The 18,813-nt window shown below is 42.9% G+C and overlaps 2 protein-coding genes across 2 annotated transcripts; both read right to left on the bottom strand.

The window, feature by feature from the left end:
- Nucleotides 1-2,661: 2,661 nt before the first annotated feature.
- LOC137292870 (sigma intracellular receptor 2-like) lies at nucleotides 2,662-9,356 on the bottom strand. Its single transcript, XM_067823865.1, has 3 exons — nucleotides 8,923-9,356; nucleotides 7,026-7,176; nucleotides 2,662-6,307 (listed from the first exon to the last, which is right to left on the bottom strand). Exons 1-3 carry the CDS (start codon nucleotides 9,037-9,039, stop codon nucleotides 6,054-6,056), a joined length of 522 nt encoding a protein of 173 aa, XP_067679966.1. The 5' UTR covers nucleotides 9,040-9,356; the 3' UTR covers nucleotides 2,662-6,053.
- A 3,391-nt stretch (nucleotides 9,357-12,747) lies between these two features.
- On the bottom strand, nucleotides 12,748-16,441 carry LOC137292886 (sigma intracellular receptor 2-like). Its single transcript, XM_067823866.1, has 3 exons — nucleotides 16,287-16,441; nucleotides 14,596-14,740; nucleotides 12,748-14,017 (listed from the first exon to the last, which is right to left on the bottom strand). Exons 1-3 carry the CDS (start codon nucleotides 16,395-16,397, stop codon nucleotides 13,743-13,745), a joined length of 531 nt encoding a protein of 176 aa, XP_067679967.1. The 5' UTR covers nucleotides 16,398-16,441; the 3' UTR covers nucleotides 12,748-13,742.
- Nucleotides 16,442-18,813: the final 2,372 nt, after the last annotated feature.

The following is an 18,813-nucleotide window of genomic DNA, read 5'->3' on the forward strand; positions in this document are numbered from 1 at the left end:
ACACTACACGCACATAGCGCACAGCATGAATCAAACGCCCCCTGATGTCATTGGCCCAATAGCCCAAACTTATGATCAAATCCAGGAGTGGTCACGTCCTTAAAGTGGTCACGGGGTTTAAATCTCACAATTGCAGTATGTGCTCTGCTGTTTTCTGAACAGATATACGAGAGGACAGCACTAAAAATAAACATTTCCTGTTCATGGCAAGCAGTAGACGTTCAGGAAAAACAGGAATCAAGTAACTGGCGTACATGACAGTGATGTCAAACAACCTCATTTTTCAGGAGCCCTGAGATGACCTCATGTCACCCTGCCCTGTACCCCAGCATGACCTGGAATTTATACAGTGCCGCATCAGATTGTGTTCACAGACTGTCTCGTTTCAAAATAACGTAAACGATGTCATTTCTGAAGTCATACACTCCAGACTCGACAAACATAATGTTTCTGTCATTGTTGTATTTGCTTTCCAATCTCAGTGCTCAGTAGGGGTTAGCATTAGGGTAATGAGTGAGTGAGTTTAGTTTTACGCCACACTCGGCAATGTCCCAGCCATATGGCGGCGGTCTGTAAATAATCCAGTCTGGACCAGACAATCCAATGATAAACAAATATGAGCAACATGCGCAATTGGGAACCGATGACATGTGTCAACGAAGTCAGCGAGTCTGACCACCCTTAGACTAACAGCTATTCTCAGAAATGAACATATTTTACTAAAAGAACGTTCATAGTGAAAAAAAAAATAATATAATGAAATAGAGCCCTGAGACTGAGACTTGCCACATTTTCTAGACTTGCGTGTTAGTTGGTTATATATACTTCAGGGTCTGTACGACAGACAAGACCACCCTGTCCCGTTAGTCGCCTGTTACGACAAGCATAGTCGTCTTTTGTGGCCTATTCTACCCCGGACCTTCAGTTAGGGCAGGGATATGTATACAGTCTCCCTGGTAAGGGTTAGGATTACGTGGCAGTTAAACAATATTGACAATATCACAGCATCCTGACCATAACGTAAACCCGAAACCTAAACTTACCCTAATCCTAACTCGGGAGACTATATCTAGATTATCCCTGTCCTAACCAAAAGTAAACTCGCTTGCTTTCAAACATGGCGATATGTATCTGTAGTCTGTAGTCTGTAGTCTTACCACTGAACCCGCTTTTGTGCGTTTGATACCAAGCCATTCACTCGTTTCATAAATGTGGTATGACACGGACATAGTTTGGGATATTTGTTTTCAATTACCCACCCAGTGTTAGAAAAATAATATCGATCAAAGCACATCCTTCCTGAGAATTCAGCGTGTGTGATGATTCTCGGATTTCCGTGATCAAGAAAGGCCTACTGAAGTAATGTCGGAAATACAAATATAAACCTAAACTGTGCTTATTTTTTACGACAGTCTAATTTCAGAATGGATGTTTAAAAACTGTAATACAATATCATCGCACTCTAGTTTGCATAAAGCCATGGTCTGTTCAAAATAATTAGGTTTGGACTTTGAAAAAAACCCGCATGGCTCATTTCTGTACACTCCTCAGTAAAATCCTTTTTCCACGTTTCTTATCTACCACCGGAACTGTAGTTAAACCTAGCTAAACAGATATTTCACACTTCCACACATCAACTGTATAAAAACTCATTTTTTAACAATGAAAGTATGAACCCTCTAAATAAGCTCTGAAATGTAATGTCATCATGAGGCGTTTGTTTGCCGAGCTAAACAGGCAAGTTACCGAGGTCCGACTCACTGACCAGATTGAACGAATCATACCCCGTCAGCTATATTTCGGGATTGGGAATTATCTGTGACAATGAATGAATTTTCCGTTACATCAATTTCGTAATCACAAAGTTTCTGTGACATTTGACCAATTCATGGAAATTGATACGTAGGGTTCTTTTTGCAGGTAAAACACCTTATGATGAAAAAATAAACCCCCACTGTAACACTTTGTATTAATTTTACACTTTTTAATGGGATGATTTGTCACAATAAAACGATTATTTATCAAAGACTCTGACATATCGCAGAGTTTCCGTTGCAAAAATCACAAAGGCTCCACCAGTGATTTTGGTTACGTGGTAACATTGTTTGTACAATGTGTTCATTTCCTTCAAGGAGCAACGCCATCACAGTGTAGAATTGACGGCCAGGCAACATCTAGATTAAACAGCAGCCTGTACATCGAGACATAAGAAGCACAGTGTATCTGCATCACGTGATATGGGTCTAATAAGTTCTAACAACGTTATTTGTTTATCAGTCGGATGCCAATGATGTCATATCCAAGGGACATAACCCATAGTGTGTTTATTATGGACATAGAACTCGCGGTTAATGTGGAAAATATTAATCGATATAACGCAAAACATAAATTAGCTACTTCTGGTATCTCTACCGTTTTGGCTTTAACACTACTTGCCAAACAATTTCTATGATGAAAAAGTGCAGATAATAAAGTTAATCTTCGTGTAAACTTGCCATATAAATTATTAAACAGTGAAATCTTCAACCATTTATTACGATGTCTCACAACTGGGAGTTCTCACAAATGGGATGACACCATTCTAATAATACGTATGTTTTATTATAAATAATTGGTGGACATACATTCCACTCAAAACATGAGCAACCTCCCCAAACAAAATGACTGTTTTTATTTCTGTAGAGTTTAGAACTAGTAATGCAAAACGTTTCACAGCACCATTTGAGATTTGTTCAAACACTCTTAATTAGATTCAGTAATTAGATCCTGTCTTATCAAATTATATATTATGTGAATCTACCTACTCCTTTTTCTGAGAATCACCTTTACATTAAAGTTCAGGTAATAGAGTAAATACGTTAAATACTTATATCAGTGTGCATTTTCATACTGCATGGTGTTTTACATATACATGAAATGACAGTTGGAAACCCGTTTGAAATTTAAACAGATACTCAGCTCGACCTGCTGTTTTATATAGTAATAAGTTGAAAAGATACTTATATTCTTCTTGCTTGTATTATGTTAAATGCGGTAAATTTGATGTTTTTAATTACAAACATCTATATGATGAATAAGTTGAGAACTAAAAATTGAAGTTATGTGATAAATGCCCAACTACGTGACATTACTCTATGTAGTGTACTCATTCAATCTCTCTCGGGACGAATTAACGTGTACGTGCGTTTTGGTGGGAAAAATAAAGTTTTCGTTCATGATATAGTCCGAAAAAAATCTTATAAAACATATTATGAGGATTCCAAAACAGAATGGTTAGCGTTTACTACAATTTGTTCTAGGTTGCGCTGCACAGGAACTCTCCCACAGCATGTGAACGACGTGGCTTTACGTTGTAGTCCATGAATATGGCACGGATAGTAAATGTGTGGTTATGAATATGAGGCACAACCTGATCAAGAATGTTCACGATGAAGCGCAGGCCATGTCGGTTCCCCTGCACGGTAACCAGCGTTACGTTACAGTCATCACAAGTCGTTGGAATAGTGTGGCGTCAGCTTAAACTCACTCACTCATGTGAGGCACACCCCAACACCATAACGTAGGCTGCACCAAGAAGTATGTTGAATGATCCTTTGGAACAGTGTTCATTCGTGTTAACTCGCAGATCACCGTTCTCATGACCAATGTATCCATCACCAGGTCCGAAGATGCCAGCGCCAACGAGCAAAGCGCCGTTGCAGACGCAACGTCATGAGTCAGAGTTGGACGCCTGTTATGTCAAACCAGGTGCCCTGAGACGGTTACGGTCTTGCTTGACAAACGTTTGTTGGGCATCCACAGTTATTTCAAACGAGTGCTCACCCCCGTATAACGGGATTGCAATCATCTGGAGTGGTCTGCTTTTTTGCACTGGCCTTGGTCGATCACTTGCATCGCGCGTGTTGGTGGTCCCGGACACGTCTACTGACGACAGAGTGACGACAATAAAGCTGACGCCTGATGGCCTAGAATAGTATGCCAGATGCATGCATATCCACTAATCACCACCTCAGTCCCTAGAAATCTTCTTCTCGCCATGTGAATGTGTATGGGTGAGACGGATTTTCACATTTTTTAACCCTTAAACGACCAGGAAGAGATATTGCTTTCCGTGACACGAGTGAGTAGGTTGTTTAGCGTACAGGAGGGTTGCGTTTTGTCAAACCGTTGCAAACTAAAACCTTGTTCTTCATTACCTTAAATGTGCTACTGAACAATGGAATCATTCACATATCATCTTCATCGATAGCTACATCACTATGATGAAATTTGTTGGGGGATGGTTAATGAAATGTCATGTGTGTGTGTTTGTCGTGTTGGTTTGGGACTATACGATATCCCTACAGCAGAGGCATTAAAAGCACTGAACCCAAGATCGCACATGTGTTCAGTAACATGTTTCCAGAGTAGGTCCAGAAGTATTGAGTATCGAGGCCATGAGTCGTGCAACCATGATCCGTACGTGCTTTCCCATTGAACGTGCAACCTTTACGTACACTCTCTGTCCCATTAAACATGCAACCTTTGTCTACATTCTCTCTCCAATTAGACGTTTACTCTTGAGTAACATACTTTTTCCTATTAACGTGCAACCTTTATCCACGCTCTCTCTCCCATTAAACATGCAGCCTCTATCTACAATGTCTTTCCCATTAAACATGCAACGTTTATCTACACTCTCTTTCCCATTAAACGTGCAACCTTGATCCACGCTCTCTCTCTCTCTCCCAATAGAAGTGCAACCGTAATCTACGCTGTCTTTCCAATTAGACGTTTACTCTTGATTAACACACTCTTTCTTATTAACATGCAACCTTGATCGACACTCTCTTTCCTATAAACATGCAGCCTTGATCGACACTCTCTTTCCAATTAAACAGGCAACCTTGATCGACACTGTCTTTCCCATTAACCAAGGACGTAAATATGGCTGGAGGCAGGGTGCGGCAGTTTGCGTACCATGTTTGGTCACAATGGTTACTTTACACGTCCTTTTCATGAACCAAACAGATACAAAGGAAATGATGTGTTGATGTTCTTCTCAAAGCGCTGAAGCACAGCATCCGATTTCATGAGGAGGAAGTATGTACACACACCCTCGTAGAAAAGGAAGTATTTTGTTCACGGAACTTAAACTGCATTATTTCAGTATGACAATGTGACAGAAAACTAATGTCTTTGTATAGGAAATATACATCCTGCCGTGTCCAACTAGATATCACTGACGTAAACTTCCAGACATCGCTCACAAGACCAGCTGACAATCCGTCGCCTGATTGCATTCGATCGGATTTAAACTGACCGTTAACATTCCGCCCCAAGCTTTTCCTTCACGTTAATGTAGTATACATCTCTTGGTGAGAAGATTGAAGAATAGGGAAATATAGCAACGCATCTGAATATAGGCTTTATGTACTTAAATTAGCATCCTCTCTGTGTCTCTGCGGCATATGCAGTCGCTCACAGCCGACAAACACACCGTACTCTTAGTATATTGCGTAACATGTCTCATTATACATCAAGCTGATATTCCTTAACATGTCTCATTATGCATCAAGAAGACATTACGTAGCATGTCTCATTTTACATCAAGATGACATTTCGTAACATGTCTCATTATGCATCAAGATGACATTCCGTAACATGTCTCATTTTGCATCAAGCTGACATTTCGTAACATGTCTCATTTTGCATCAAGCTGATATTCCATAACATGTCTTATTTTGCATCAAGAAGACATTACGTAGCATGTCTCATTTTGCATCAAGCTGACATTTCGTAACATGTCTCAATATACATCAAGATGGACATTCCGTAAGATGTCTCATTATGCATCAAGCTGATATTCCGTAACATGTCTCATTATGCATCAAGATGACATTCCGTAACATGTCGCATTATGCATGAAGATGACATTCCATGACAAATGTTATTATTCATCAAGCTGACATTCCCTAATATGTCTCACTGCACATAACGTTTTCTCCCTCTACATTGTCTCACTAAGCATAATATTTTCACTCTGCAGAGCCAATTTGTGATCGAAATCTGCATCAGTTCGTCTTCTCCTTGTCCGTGCGGTACGCCGAGCTGAAGCAGGTGTCGAGGATGTTGAAGACACACACAACGAAGAAGAAGCCGTACACGCAAATCAATCTCATCCTCTCTGTAACGTCACGTGGCCCTGACACCTTGTACACAGTGAAGTCATGCAGCCAGGTGGTGAAGCCGACAGCGAGGACAGACGTGGTAGTGTGGACGCTGTACATCAGCGACGGCAGCCGTATCCAGGGGCAACGCTGCGCACCTGTGGGGGTGAGTAAGTGAGTGAGTGAGTTAGTCGATGGATGAGGTTAAGCTACGCCAGGCTGTTTCTAGCTACTTCTTTGGGTTCTGTCAATCAATTGTAATAATACATAGAATCCTGAGAATCCGGAATGTTGTACACGCAGCCCAGGGTCTAAATTTGCGGAGCTCTCCTAGCGTTAAAATAGTCGTAAGAGCCATAATTAGCATTAACTTACGATTATCTTAGCGCTAAGAGAGCTTATAAAATCTAGGCCCAGGTTAACGCTTCCTGTTCTCTGATTATCTCACCCCTTATATGTCTATGGCGTAACACAGCTGGAATGTTCGCTCAGGGCGTGAGAGAGATAGCTAACACTGAACTTTATGCAGCCCGCATTTGTTCTTATAATCAATACGAATAAAGTCTTAACTTACCTGGAAGGCATCGCAAAAAGACCCAATTAACAATTATAGATTCACCCAAATGCTATGATATATAATCAAGGGTCAAATGTGTACACATTATATTTTATAACATCGTAAATCAAATTTGTCAAATCTTGGACTTTATCTTCGGTCGGTTATCAAGAGATAGGTAGCCCAATGTAAGAAGTGTCCCTACATCACACATTAGTCTTCAATTAAATAAATAAATGAATGAATGAATGAATGAATGAATGAATGAATGAATAAGTTTGGGGCACAACTATATTGTTACACAAATTACCTAGACTTACCGTAGAAATACGCATATGCAGCGATGAAGAAGAAAGGTATTTCTAGGGAGAACTCAATCACGCACGTGGCCATGAACCAAGGGAAAGACATCGGGTCTGCCATGTAGGGATCACGGAAACCTTCAACGTAGGAAGCTCGCATATTTTGCAACTGAAAAGAAGAAACGATTGCTCAACAACAAATATGATGTAAGGCTATACTGAGTGAGTGAGTGACTGGAATAACCGATATCTTCCCTACTGGGTGAATCATGAAACCTTATTTTCCGCAGGGAGGAAACCATGTGCGCCGTACTGGGTGAAAAAGGAAAACATGTGTGCCGTACTGGGTGAAAGAAGAAACCCTGTACGCCGTACTGTATGAAAGAGGAAACCCTGTACGCCGTACTGGGTGAAAGAAGAAACCCTGTGTGCCGTACTGGGTGAAAGAATAAACCCTGTACGCCGTACTGAGTGAAAGAGGAAACCCTGTACGCCGTACTGGGTGAAAGAAGAAACCCTGTGTGCCGTACTGGGTGAAAGAGCAAACCCTGTGTGCCGTACTAGGTGAAAGAGCAAACCCTGTGTGCCGTACTGGGTAAAAGAGCAAACCCTGTGTGCCGTACTGGGTGAAAAAGAAAAGCCTGCACGCCGTACTGGGTGCAAGAGGAAAGCCTGTACGCCGTACTGGGTGAAAGAGGAAACCCTGTGTGCCGTACTGGGTGAAATAGGAAAGCCTGCGTGCCGTACTGGGTGAAAGAGGAAACCCTGTACGCCGTACTGGGTGAAAGAGGAAACCCTGTGTGCCGTACTGGGTGAAATAGGAAAGCCTGCGTGCCGTTCTGCGTGAAACAAGAAACCCTGTACGCCGTACTGGGTGAAAGAGGAAACCCTGTACGCCGTACTCGGTGAAAGAGGAAGCCTGTATCCCATACTGGTGATGTGCTGTAGTCACGTGATATGGAAACGTGTCTTGGTGATGTATTGTTGGCACGTGACATCGAAATGTCTCTTGAAGATCGTTTTTGTCATGTGACTTGGAAACGTGTCTTGGGACTTTGGCGTAGTCATGTGACATGGAAACGTGTCATGGTGATGCGTAGTAGTCACGTGATTGGGGCTGCGTCTTACATCATGTTGAAACGTGTCTTAGAGATAGTTCGGTGTCATGTGAATATGTCATGGTGATACGTTGTTGTCATGTAAAATGGAAATGGAGATGCATCGTATTAAATTGGAGTGGGTGTATTTGCACAGTCACATCCGCACGACCAGCGTCAGGTGTTAGTTACACTCACGTACATACACACATACACAATGCGTTTTCCCAAAATCTAAGATGCGAGAGCATTTCTATCTCTACATAACTGTGTCGCAAACCGCTCCACCCACACACCACCCCACCCACACACCATGCCACCCATAAACCGAGCCACATACACACTACATCATCCACACACCGTCCTCACCAAGCTACAATAGAGTCTTTTCTCTGCTACAGTACCGTCTACAGTACTCACCCACTGCGGGTAGACCCAGGAGGGGAACAGCGTCTCCCTACAACCCCTACATAGCTCCAGTACCGTCTACAGTACTCACCCACTGTGATTAAACCCAGGAGGGGAACAGCGTCTCCCTACACCCTCTACATAGCACCACCACCGTCTACAGTACTCACCCACTCCGGGTAGACCCAGGGTGGGGGGAACAGCGTCTCCCTACACCGCCTACATAGCTCCAGTACCGTCTACAGTACTCACCCACTGCGGGTAGACCCAGGAGGGGAACATCGTCTCCCTACACCCCCTACATAGCTCCAGTACTGTCTACAGTACTCACCCACTCCGGGTAGACCCAGGAGGGGAACAGCATCTCCCTACACCCCCTACATAGCTCCAGTACTGTCTACAGTACTCACCCACTCCGGGTAGACCCAGGAAGGGAACAACGCCTGTGTGTCCAGCAACACAGTCGAAGGAATCTGGAAGACGAAGTAGCAGCAGAAGACCACGTCCAGTGCATGTCTCAAAGCCATGGGAGATAGCGTCCTGATGTAAAGAGGGGAAGTTCGTTCAGCAACTGCAGCCAGACAGCCTCCAAAACCACCGCTCAGTGCTTTCGAACGAGGATGTTCTTCCCAACTCACAGCAGGTATCAAAGCAACATGGAAATACTGAAGCTGGCCCAATCGCGTAGTTCCATGGCGGATATAAACATGACTATATATGGTGCGGTGAAGTGGTAGGCCATATCAATATCCACTCACAATAACACGACAGTCCCGTACTCAGACGTTTTTAAACACACATACATTCACATACATACAGACTCTCTCCTACTCACACAAACTCCGCCCACTGACTCTCCACAGAACATACAGACTCTCTCCGTGTACTTTAGGTTACAATAAACTACAAACGTGCACATGTACGTATGTGCTGAGGTAGAATATGTGGACGGAGAGTGAATGAGTTTAGTGTTATGCCGCGCTGACCAATATGCCAGCTATAAGACGGCCGTCTGTATATATTCGAGTCTGGATCAGACAATCCAGTGATCAACAGCATGAACATCGATCTACATAACTGGGATACGATGACGTGTCAACCACGTCAGTGAGCATAATAACCTGATACCGTCACCTCTTACAAGCATGGCTTACTGGAGACCAATTCTACCCTGGATATTAACAGGTCACGTGGAAGGGGAGGCTGGGTGTAAGTTCATGTGCTAGTTTCCGAGGTTGGGGAGAACATACCCCATGCTGCTGGACGTGATACACCCGTAATACGTAATACGTGTGATAAGACTTGATATGGTGGAAGCTGTGGACCTCTGGCTGTGTGGATATATCGCTCGACACAAGGGTGTCCTAGATGCCGGCTGTTTGGGGACAGACATTGTAGTACTTAAGCAAATGATGCCTCGAGGCGTGAACAAAGGGTAACTGAAACAGTGTGTTTGCTGTTCGCAAAAGTCCAGCTATAAGACCGTGGACTGTAAAAATTCGACACGGGTCAGACCAACCAGTGATTACTATTACAGGTATCATCCACAGTGTCGGCTGGGGAGCCACACCCTTCGATCTACTTGATTGTCATATAACACAGGATATAGGGGACTGACTCTGAACAGGGGTCGCCACAGTGACATAAACCAGATTACGATATCAGGAATGTTTTGATTCACAGTGGTGCAACCAAGACATGGCCTCTATAAACACTATCTAAGTAAACTTATCCTCAGTACTTTTCGTTACACTCCACTACTGAGTCTAACAAAACCTTATGTGAGGTCGCGTCAGGTAACCTATGAGATTGACCAATCAGAACACAGCTTATCAAATCGCGAAAGTGGACATTCGAACATACCTTCTGAACCTTTTATCTCGAAAAGGTTCGTACCCGAACGATTTCGAATGCTATTTAGCGTACGCTCGCTTCTGGGTGATGCGCACGGCGTACGTTACAACCATGGCAACAGTGAGTAAACAGTCGCTGAATATAGTGTTTTTGGCAATATTCAAGGATGTCAGCTTGCGAAAATAATAGGTAATGGTAACCATGTCAACAAAAAACCCAAAGCGTATATACTGCAGGTCAAATAACTGTGTTATAATTATGCGGATTTTTGTTCGTGGAAAAATCTGTGTCAGTGACCTGAATATTTGGAAAGTCCCTCCGATCCCTAAATAGTAGCCGTTGTCTGATTGGTTAAATCTATTTAACGGTCTCGCGTTTGATTGGACGGTCATTGGTCCCTCTAAGGTTACCTGACGTGACCTTCTACTCGATTTTCTTAGACTCAGTGGTGGAGTGTAACGAAATATACTGAGACTAGGTTTACTTAGACTGCTATAAACAATACCCTCACAAACATACGACCAAAAGAGAAACAAAAGAAGAAAAAACAAACAAACAGACCATCGTTGATATCATATACAACGTTAGTGGGATCAGAGACCATATAATAGATCTATTATATGGTCTCTGGTGGGATATCGCTTGACGATATTTAGTATTGCATTCAAGCATGCTGTACACATCAGGTAAACCGGGAACATGATACGTATAGATCTGGTAAACCGGGTACATACCACATACACATCGGGGAAACCGGGTACACTCAGCAAACAGATCGGGTAAACCGGGTACATACCACGTACAAATCATATTACGCGGTTGAGCACAGATCAGGTAAACTGGGTACATGCTGCAAATAGATCAGGTAAACCGGGTAAAGGTCAGATACCGGACGAGTGCAGATCAGGTGCAGAAACAGGTAGATGTCTTATGTTTCTGTATGAACAAGTGGTTTTTCTGTCTCAAGCGGAAATCTATATAAAAGGGGTGTCTGTATCAACAGGCAAGTGTCTGTATCAACAAGCAAATGTCTGTATAAAAAAACAAAAACAAGTGTCTGCATCTACAAGCATGTGTCTGCATCAACAAGCGGTCGATGTATCAACAAGAAGGTGTCTATAACAACAAGCAGGTGTCTATAGCAACAAGCAGCTGTCTGCATTAACAAGCAGGTGTCTGCACTACCAAGCAGGGGTCTGTATCAAACGCAGGGGTCTGCATTAACAAGCAAGTCCTGTACCAAAAAGCGGTTGCTGCATCAACAAGCGGTTGCTGTATCAACAGGTAGGTGTCTTCGTCAAAATCCAGGTGTCTACCTCAACAAGCAGATGCCTGTATCAACAGCGCCTGTCAACAGTATCTGTCTGTATCAACAAATAGGTGTCTGCATCAACAAGCAGGTCTCTGTATCAAGACGCGGTTGCTGCATCAACAAACGTGTCTTTCAATAAGCGGTTGCAGTATTAACAGGTAGGTGTCTGTATCAACAAGCACGTGTCTGCATCAACAAGCAGGTGTCTGCATCAACAAGGCATCTGCATCAAGAAGCAGATGTTTACGTCAACGAGCAGGTGTCTACATCAACGAGAGGGCGTCTACTATACACCAACCAGCATGTGTCTCTATCTACGAACAGGTGTTTAGGTTAACAAGCAAGTGTCTGTATCAACAAGCGGTTGCTGCAACAATTGTGTCTGTATTAACAGGTAGGTGTCTGTATCAACGAGCATGTGTCTGCATCAACAACCAGGTGTCTTTATCAACAGCAGGTGTCTCCATCAACGAGCGGGTGTCTCTATCATCAAGGGGCAGGTATCTACATCAACGAGCAGGTGTCTGCATCAACAAGCGGGTGTCGATGTCAACAAAGAGGTGACAAGCTGTGGAGTGCATCAACAATCAGGTGTCTGTGTATCGACAAGCGGTTACTGTACAAACAAGATGGTGTCAATAACAACAGCCAGGTGTCTGTAACAACAAGCAGAAGTCTGCATTAAGAAGCAGGGGTCTGTATCAACAAGCGGGTATCTCCATCAACAAGCAGGTGTCCGCATCAACGAACAGGTGTCCGCATCAAGAAGAAAGTGGGTAATGCATTGACCAATTAAAAATGGTCAATGGAGAAAATGGAGAAAACATTCCAACATATTCGGTTAAGTACTACTGTTCAACACAGGCCGGCAAGGAACGGGTCACCATACAAGACAACCTTTACACGTCTCAAAGAAGAGCGTTTTATCCCGCACTTTATCCCGCTCCCATTACACGGCGCGCCTTTGTGTGGGCCTGCCGAGGCGTAGGTAGGTATTCACCGAAAACAGCAATATTCAAGCAATCTGTAAGCAGACTTGCTGCAACATAGAGGAAGAAGGTGTCTGATATTGAAAAAATCAGTTTATTGACATTTATTTCACGGTCAAAATTAATGATCACAAATCACTCTTTCTCCTTTCTTTTATACATTTTGAATTTGAAGTAAAAGCCGAGGTGCATCAAATTAAGCGGTTCTCAACTTAGAATCACATTTGATACCTGCAAATCACCGAAACCGAAGAGTGTAGCAACAATGCAGGTGGGATCGCCTGCTGTTGAACCCTCCGGCGAATCCACTGGATGCTAAACGATACCTTTAACCTGACCCGATGTTACCTGAACGTCATCCTCAACACAACAGCCAACAAAATACAGAGTTCATCTGTCACACATTCCTGCGATCGTGTAATGAATTCATTAAGAAAGGTATGTTACTTTATATCATGATGCTTCTCTGTTATATCATGGTGCTTCTCTGTTATATCAAGAAAGAGTGAAGAATTATAATATAATATCGTAGCTGTTATCAATAAAGTAACAAACCTTTCTTATTGTTCATCAACTTATAAAAGTCAAATGGGTGAGTTCATCCATTGTGAGATACTCCAAACTAAATGGATGTTGATCTGCATGAGCCCACGCTGCTGATGTCATTAACGATGAAGATGATGAAGATGTTGATGAAATAGACAATGCTGACAGTGATCAGTTACTGACAACAGCGATATTAAAAAGAAGTTAAAAACAGATGGCGATGTAAATTGCCAAAATATAATTATAAAACTGTCTTAACAGTGTAAATTCGGCCATACTTAAATTATTCTATCGATAGATTTTCAAACTAAGATACAATTATCGTTCTGAGAAATTATCAATTCATTGGAACTGTGAGCTAGTTGCTGCGGTTTTTGAGATCATCACAGCATAACATGGTTTTGTCAGTCATGTGATCATTTACATTTTAAAAAAATATAACAAAAAAACAAAAATACAGCAACCCCCCCCCCCAAAAAAAAACAAAACAAAAAAAAAACAAAGAAAAAACATGTGAATCTTTTAACTTTCATCTTCTCTTCTTGTTGGAAGCATTGTACCCAGACGGAGCTGGCCGATACGCGGCGCTGAACATGGCGTCGAGCATCAACAACACTGGTATAAGGAGGTAGGGTAAGTAGATGGCGAACAGCGTGCTTCTCTCCTTTAAGTCTCGAGGACCCGGATGCTTGGAGTTTGAAAAGTCGTGGGTAAACACGTAATACGATATAGCGATCACGGTGGTGGCGACATGGGAACCGTAAACGGCGGCGGGAAGTCGTAGCCATTTGCATTTGGCAGCACCTGTACATATAGAGATTTAAATAAATATATAAATACATTTCAGGTTAGAGCACGGATTTAACGTGTTGATCCCGTGATCACAATATCTGCTGTGCACTTTGAGAATGGTGAGAGAGTGAGTGAGGCACGCGTTGCAAGCGTGTAAGCCTGATAGGTTGAAAAGCTTCATATTGGCTTAACCAACCTTTTCAGCCACAAACATGTGTAGGCATCATGATTATTTTCAAAAAGCTAGCCATGCACCTAGTATAGACTGTAAATTATCATAGCACAAACTTCCTAGTCCAAAGAACCGTTAAGACATGCGTACGTCATCAAACAACATTCACTCGTGAACTCAGATTCATCTGAGGTTTCGTTGACAGCGAGACTTCTTCACTCCACACATACAATCTGGATGTGCAACACAATATTGTAACAGCGATGTACACACAATAGATGATTGTCAGAGACGGATCGTTTCTTTTGTCTTGAAATTTTAACAATAGTGTGCATCCCTCCCACCCTGCTCCCTCCACCCATCCATTTCAAAAAGCTATATCCGTCCCCGACAGAAACGAGGAAGTAATATCTTCTACCTTTAAAGTAGGCATATGCCGCCACGAAGAAAAACGGAAACTGAAAGATGAACTCGCAGTAGATGAAGGAGAGGAACCACTGTGGGGGATCCATCATCATGGCGTCCCGGTACTCACGACAGTACCAGTCCTTTAGTGCCACCACCTGCAGACAGGGTTAGGAGTTGATATGTGACATATGCTGACCTCAGATTGATAATTATACATACATCCTTGCAATACTAATTTGAAATAGATGCACAGAGTTTTAAAGGAAGGTGAACCATGCGTCATGCCGTGTTAGGCTGCCCTGTTACATGTGTCATCGATCTGTATGATGTTAAACATACTCAAGGTTAATTAAGGTAAATAAGGTAAACGATGTCATTTCTGAAGCCATACACTCCAGACTCGACAGACCTAATGTTTCTCTCATTGTTATATTTGCTCTCCGATCTCAGTGCTCAGTTGGGGTTAGCGTTAGGGTAAGGAGTGAGTGAGTTTAGTTTTACGCCGCTCTCAGCAATATTCCAGCTATATGGCGGCGGTCTGTAAATAATCGAGTCTGGACCAGACAATCCAGTGATCAACAACATGAGCATCGATCTGCGCAGTTGGGAACCGATGACATGTGTCAACCAAGTCAGCGAGTCTGACCACATGATCCCGTTAGTCGCCTCTTACAAGCATAGTCGTCTTTTATGGCAAGCATGGGTTGCTGAAGGCGTATTCTAGCCCGGGAGCTTCACGGATCTCATTAGGTTGAACTACATATGTATGCATTGACGAAAGATAACACCAAACCAATGCCCTACCGTATTGAGTCCTTCATTGAGGAACTTTCAAACTGATAATTGCATCTTGATAGCCACAGGATTTGTTCAATATGGAACAAATAACGTATAAAAACAAAACAAACAAACAAAAGTACAAGAAAAAACAAAAAAAAAAAACCATCCTATTTTCCTTTCCGACCACCCACAACTAACTAAACCCTCTTTTAGATACTTTAGGATGAATGTGCAAGTTCCTATATTTACCTGGAATAAATGCTGTGTATGGAGAACGAATTAATTGTTCCGCATGCACTATTACAGGAACAAATACTGGAATAAAAAGTTCCAACGGAACTTTTACTATGGGGAAACGTATGACGGGAGTAACAAACATGGTGTCCACGACACTGATCAAAGCATACCGTCAGATTAAAGCGCAGTAAAATCACCTCCCATGGTTGTCTCTCTTGCATCACGAATTTCCCCATCCCCCGATATAACGAACATTTCCTCCCCCGATATAACGGACAGTTCAGGCAAACACCACAGATACCAGTCTATAGTAAACGAATCTGCTCAACTCTGTATTAGTGTGAGCGGGTTACCGTTCCACACTTTCCCGCGAAGACAACTGACCCTATTCATGGACGCGGTGGGCTAGCTCAAACACGTTGTGTCGTTTAAATTTAAATCAAACGACACGCTGACATGACAGCGATTGATGATTGCTGATTGCCACAACAACCGACAAAACGACCATCCATCCGGATGTAACTAAATTTTCAAAGAAAGACACACAATTTAGGTCTGAGGTTACGCCGACTGCGACAGCCCGAAATATCGCACGATGATACTACACCTTTAACCTTTGACCCTGGAAGTAAACTAATGATTTTTTGTGGTATTTCACTAGCGCGTATACATATAAAATGTTACCTGAGCTGGAAAATACGACGACGGGAAAATAGCCTGTGCATCTATAAATATTGTTATTGGGATGTGTGAGGCGAAATACAGAAAGAACACAAAGTCTAACACTCGCGCCATGGTGGCGTGAGCTCCCACTTCCCTGTCGCCGGCTGAACAAAGTGGTGGGTTCGCCGACTCTGTGTAAGGGAGGTAACTCCTGTGACCCAATACATTTCGTTGTTGAGATCCCAGTTCCAATCGCACGATTTCCTTGCGATCTGCACAAGATTTACACATTTCACTCCAAAACATAGATATCTACTCAGGAAAACAGTTAACAGTTTACTTCCGCGACATAGATACTAACACACAACAAGATCACCTGTTAACAGTTTAAACCCATGGCTTCAAAGGAGCATGTCTCATACAATAAAAAGCATCCTCGAATTTAGCTCTCACCTGCACTGTTAAGCACGAACAGGCCTGACCTTCCACGAGATGGCCAATAACTCCTCCCCAAAGTAAATTACTGAACCTACTGCTATCCTGTCATGTTTAAGATGAAGATGCTGCTTTTGTCGTATGCGGAAGACGTGTCAGTGTCAGTGCATGAGGACTCGACAAACAGAACCTGTTTTATTTTCTGTTTAGAGTTCCTACTCGCATGGGTTTCAAGGTCATCCATGTAAAGGCTTATGATATGTGTTTGGGATCCGTGCTAAGGAGACCGAGGGTGATAACACTCATCTTGGTTCAGTAACAACTTAACGGATTTAATGACACACATACTGCTAGACACATATTAGATGATCCTGCGCACTAAACACATTTGTGACAAGAGAGGCGGTACAAGGAATTGGGCGAGTACACTTGGCTGCTACTGCTAGACACATATTAGATGATCCTGCGCACTAAACGCATTTGTGACAAGAGAGGCGGTACAAGGAATTGGGCGAGTACACTTGGCTGCTACTGCTAGACACATATTAGATGATCCTGCGCACTAAACGCATTTGTGACAAGAGAGGCGGTACAAGGAATTGGGCGAGTACACTTGGCTGCTACTGCTAGACACATATTAGATGATCCTACGCACTAAACGCATTTGTGACAAGAGAGGCGGTACAAGGAACTGGGCGAGTACACTTGGCTGCTACTGCTAGACACATATTAGATGATCCTACGCACTAAACGCATTTGTGACAAGAGAGGCGGTACAACGAATTGGGCGAGTACACTTGGCTGCTACTGCTAGACACATATTAGATGATCCTGCGCACTAAACGCATTTGTGACAAGAGAGGCGGTACAACGAATTGGGCGAGTACACTTGGCTGCTACTGCTAGACACATATTAGATGATCCTACGCACTAAACGCATTTGTGACAAGAGAGGCGGTACAAGGAATTGGGCGAGTACACTTGGCTGCTACTGCTAGACACATATGAGATGATCCTACGCACTAAACGCATTTGTGACAAGAGAGGCGGTACAACGAATTGGGCGAGTACACTTGGCTACTACTGCTAGACACATATCAGATGATCCTACGCACTAAACGCATTTGTGACAAGAGAGGCGGTACAACGAATTGGGCGAGTACACTTGGCTGCTACAGGAAGCCTGACGATTATGCACGTGCAATACATGCTAACCGTGACATGAAATAAAAAATTGGGGAAATGAACTTCTCGATATTTATCAGACAACCTGTCTCCCTCTTCTTTCAAGTGGATCGTTCTGTGGGGCGTTCCCTAGTATGCAAATTGGGGTCATTTGTCAGGTCGTGGATCATCTTATATGTGTTTACCAGCAGAAAGGTTAAGGACTTAATACATCACCCTGAAACAAATGAACTCCGACGCAAGGTACCATAGTGAATCAGATGTTTGGTAGGGTAATACAAGGCTCCCTTTATTGTTTACACACTGTAAACAATCTGTAAATAATGAAAAAGTTGCACATCCATCACTTGCATGTGATTACTCTTGGAATTCAACCTCCATAGGCCAGGTACAGACTCACAAGCTTTTAACACTTTGAGATCTGACAATGGTCTCTGTTTACCTCTTGAAGGACACCGTTTTGCACAAGCCCTACCATGAATGCATACGTTGTAATAGGTTCCTGTACTGTGATACAGAATCGACCATTGTCGCCATTGGTCTTCCTCTGTCTTCCAGCTCTTGAACGACCCTTTACTAAAAACATGTACTTTATTTTAATGAATTTTGACGCCAAATTTGCTTGGAGCCATCGCAGCACTTAAACATGCGACCAATTGCTGTCGAGATATTTTGTGAAGCACATTTGCATTTTCATTCCAGTATCCTTTGCTACGATCGCCTGTTTGGACCATTTGCCCTGATTCAGTGGGGTGATTAAATAATACTTATGTATGTGTGCTGTTTCGGTCTGCAGGTCTCGGAATCCGTCCTAGACAGCGTGTGGTGTTTCGGTCTGCAGGTCAGGGAATCTGTCCAGGACAGCGTGTGCTGTTTCGGTCTGCAGGACAGGGAATCTGTCCAGGAGAATGTGTGCTCTCTCTGTCGG

This window comes from Haliotis asinina, chromosome 1 (genome assembly GCF_037392515.1).
Source record: "Haliotis asinina isolate JCU_RB_2024 chromosome 1, JCU_Hal_asi_v2, whole genome shotgun sequence".
Taxonomy (NCBI): domain Eukaryota; kingdom Metazoa; phylum Mollusca; class Gastropoda; order Lepetellida; family Haliotidae; genus Haliotis; species Haliotis asinina.

Excerpts from the sequence above, each read along its gene's own strand:
- LOC137292870 (XM_067823865.1), bottom strand. The coding sequence starts at position 9,039 with ATGGCTTTGAGACATGCACTGGACGTGGTCTTCTGCTGCTACTTCGTC. Across the intron at positions 7,177-8,922 it reads CCTGGGTCTACCCGGAGTGG|TTGCAAAATATGCGAGCTTC; the intron begins GTGAGTACTGTA and ends TCTTCTTTTCAG. Across the intron at positions 6,308-7,025 it reads TGCATATGCGTATTTCTACG|GTGCGCAGCGTTGCCCCTGG; the intron begins GTAAGTCTAGGT and ends TCACCCCCACAG.
- LOC137292886 (XM_067823866.1), bottom strand. The coding sequence starts at position 16,397 with ATGGCGCGAGTGTTAGACTTTGTGTTCTTTCTGTATTTCGCCTCACAC. Across the intron at positions 14,741-16,286 it reads CGTCGTATTTTCCAGCTCAG|GTGGTGGCACTAAAGGACTG; the intron begins GTAACATTTTAT and ends CCCTGTCTGCAG. Across the intron at positions 14,018-14,595 it reads GGCATATGCCTACTTTAAAG|GTGCTGCCAAATGCAAATGG; the intron begins GTAGAAGATATT and ends CTATATGTACAG.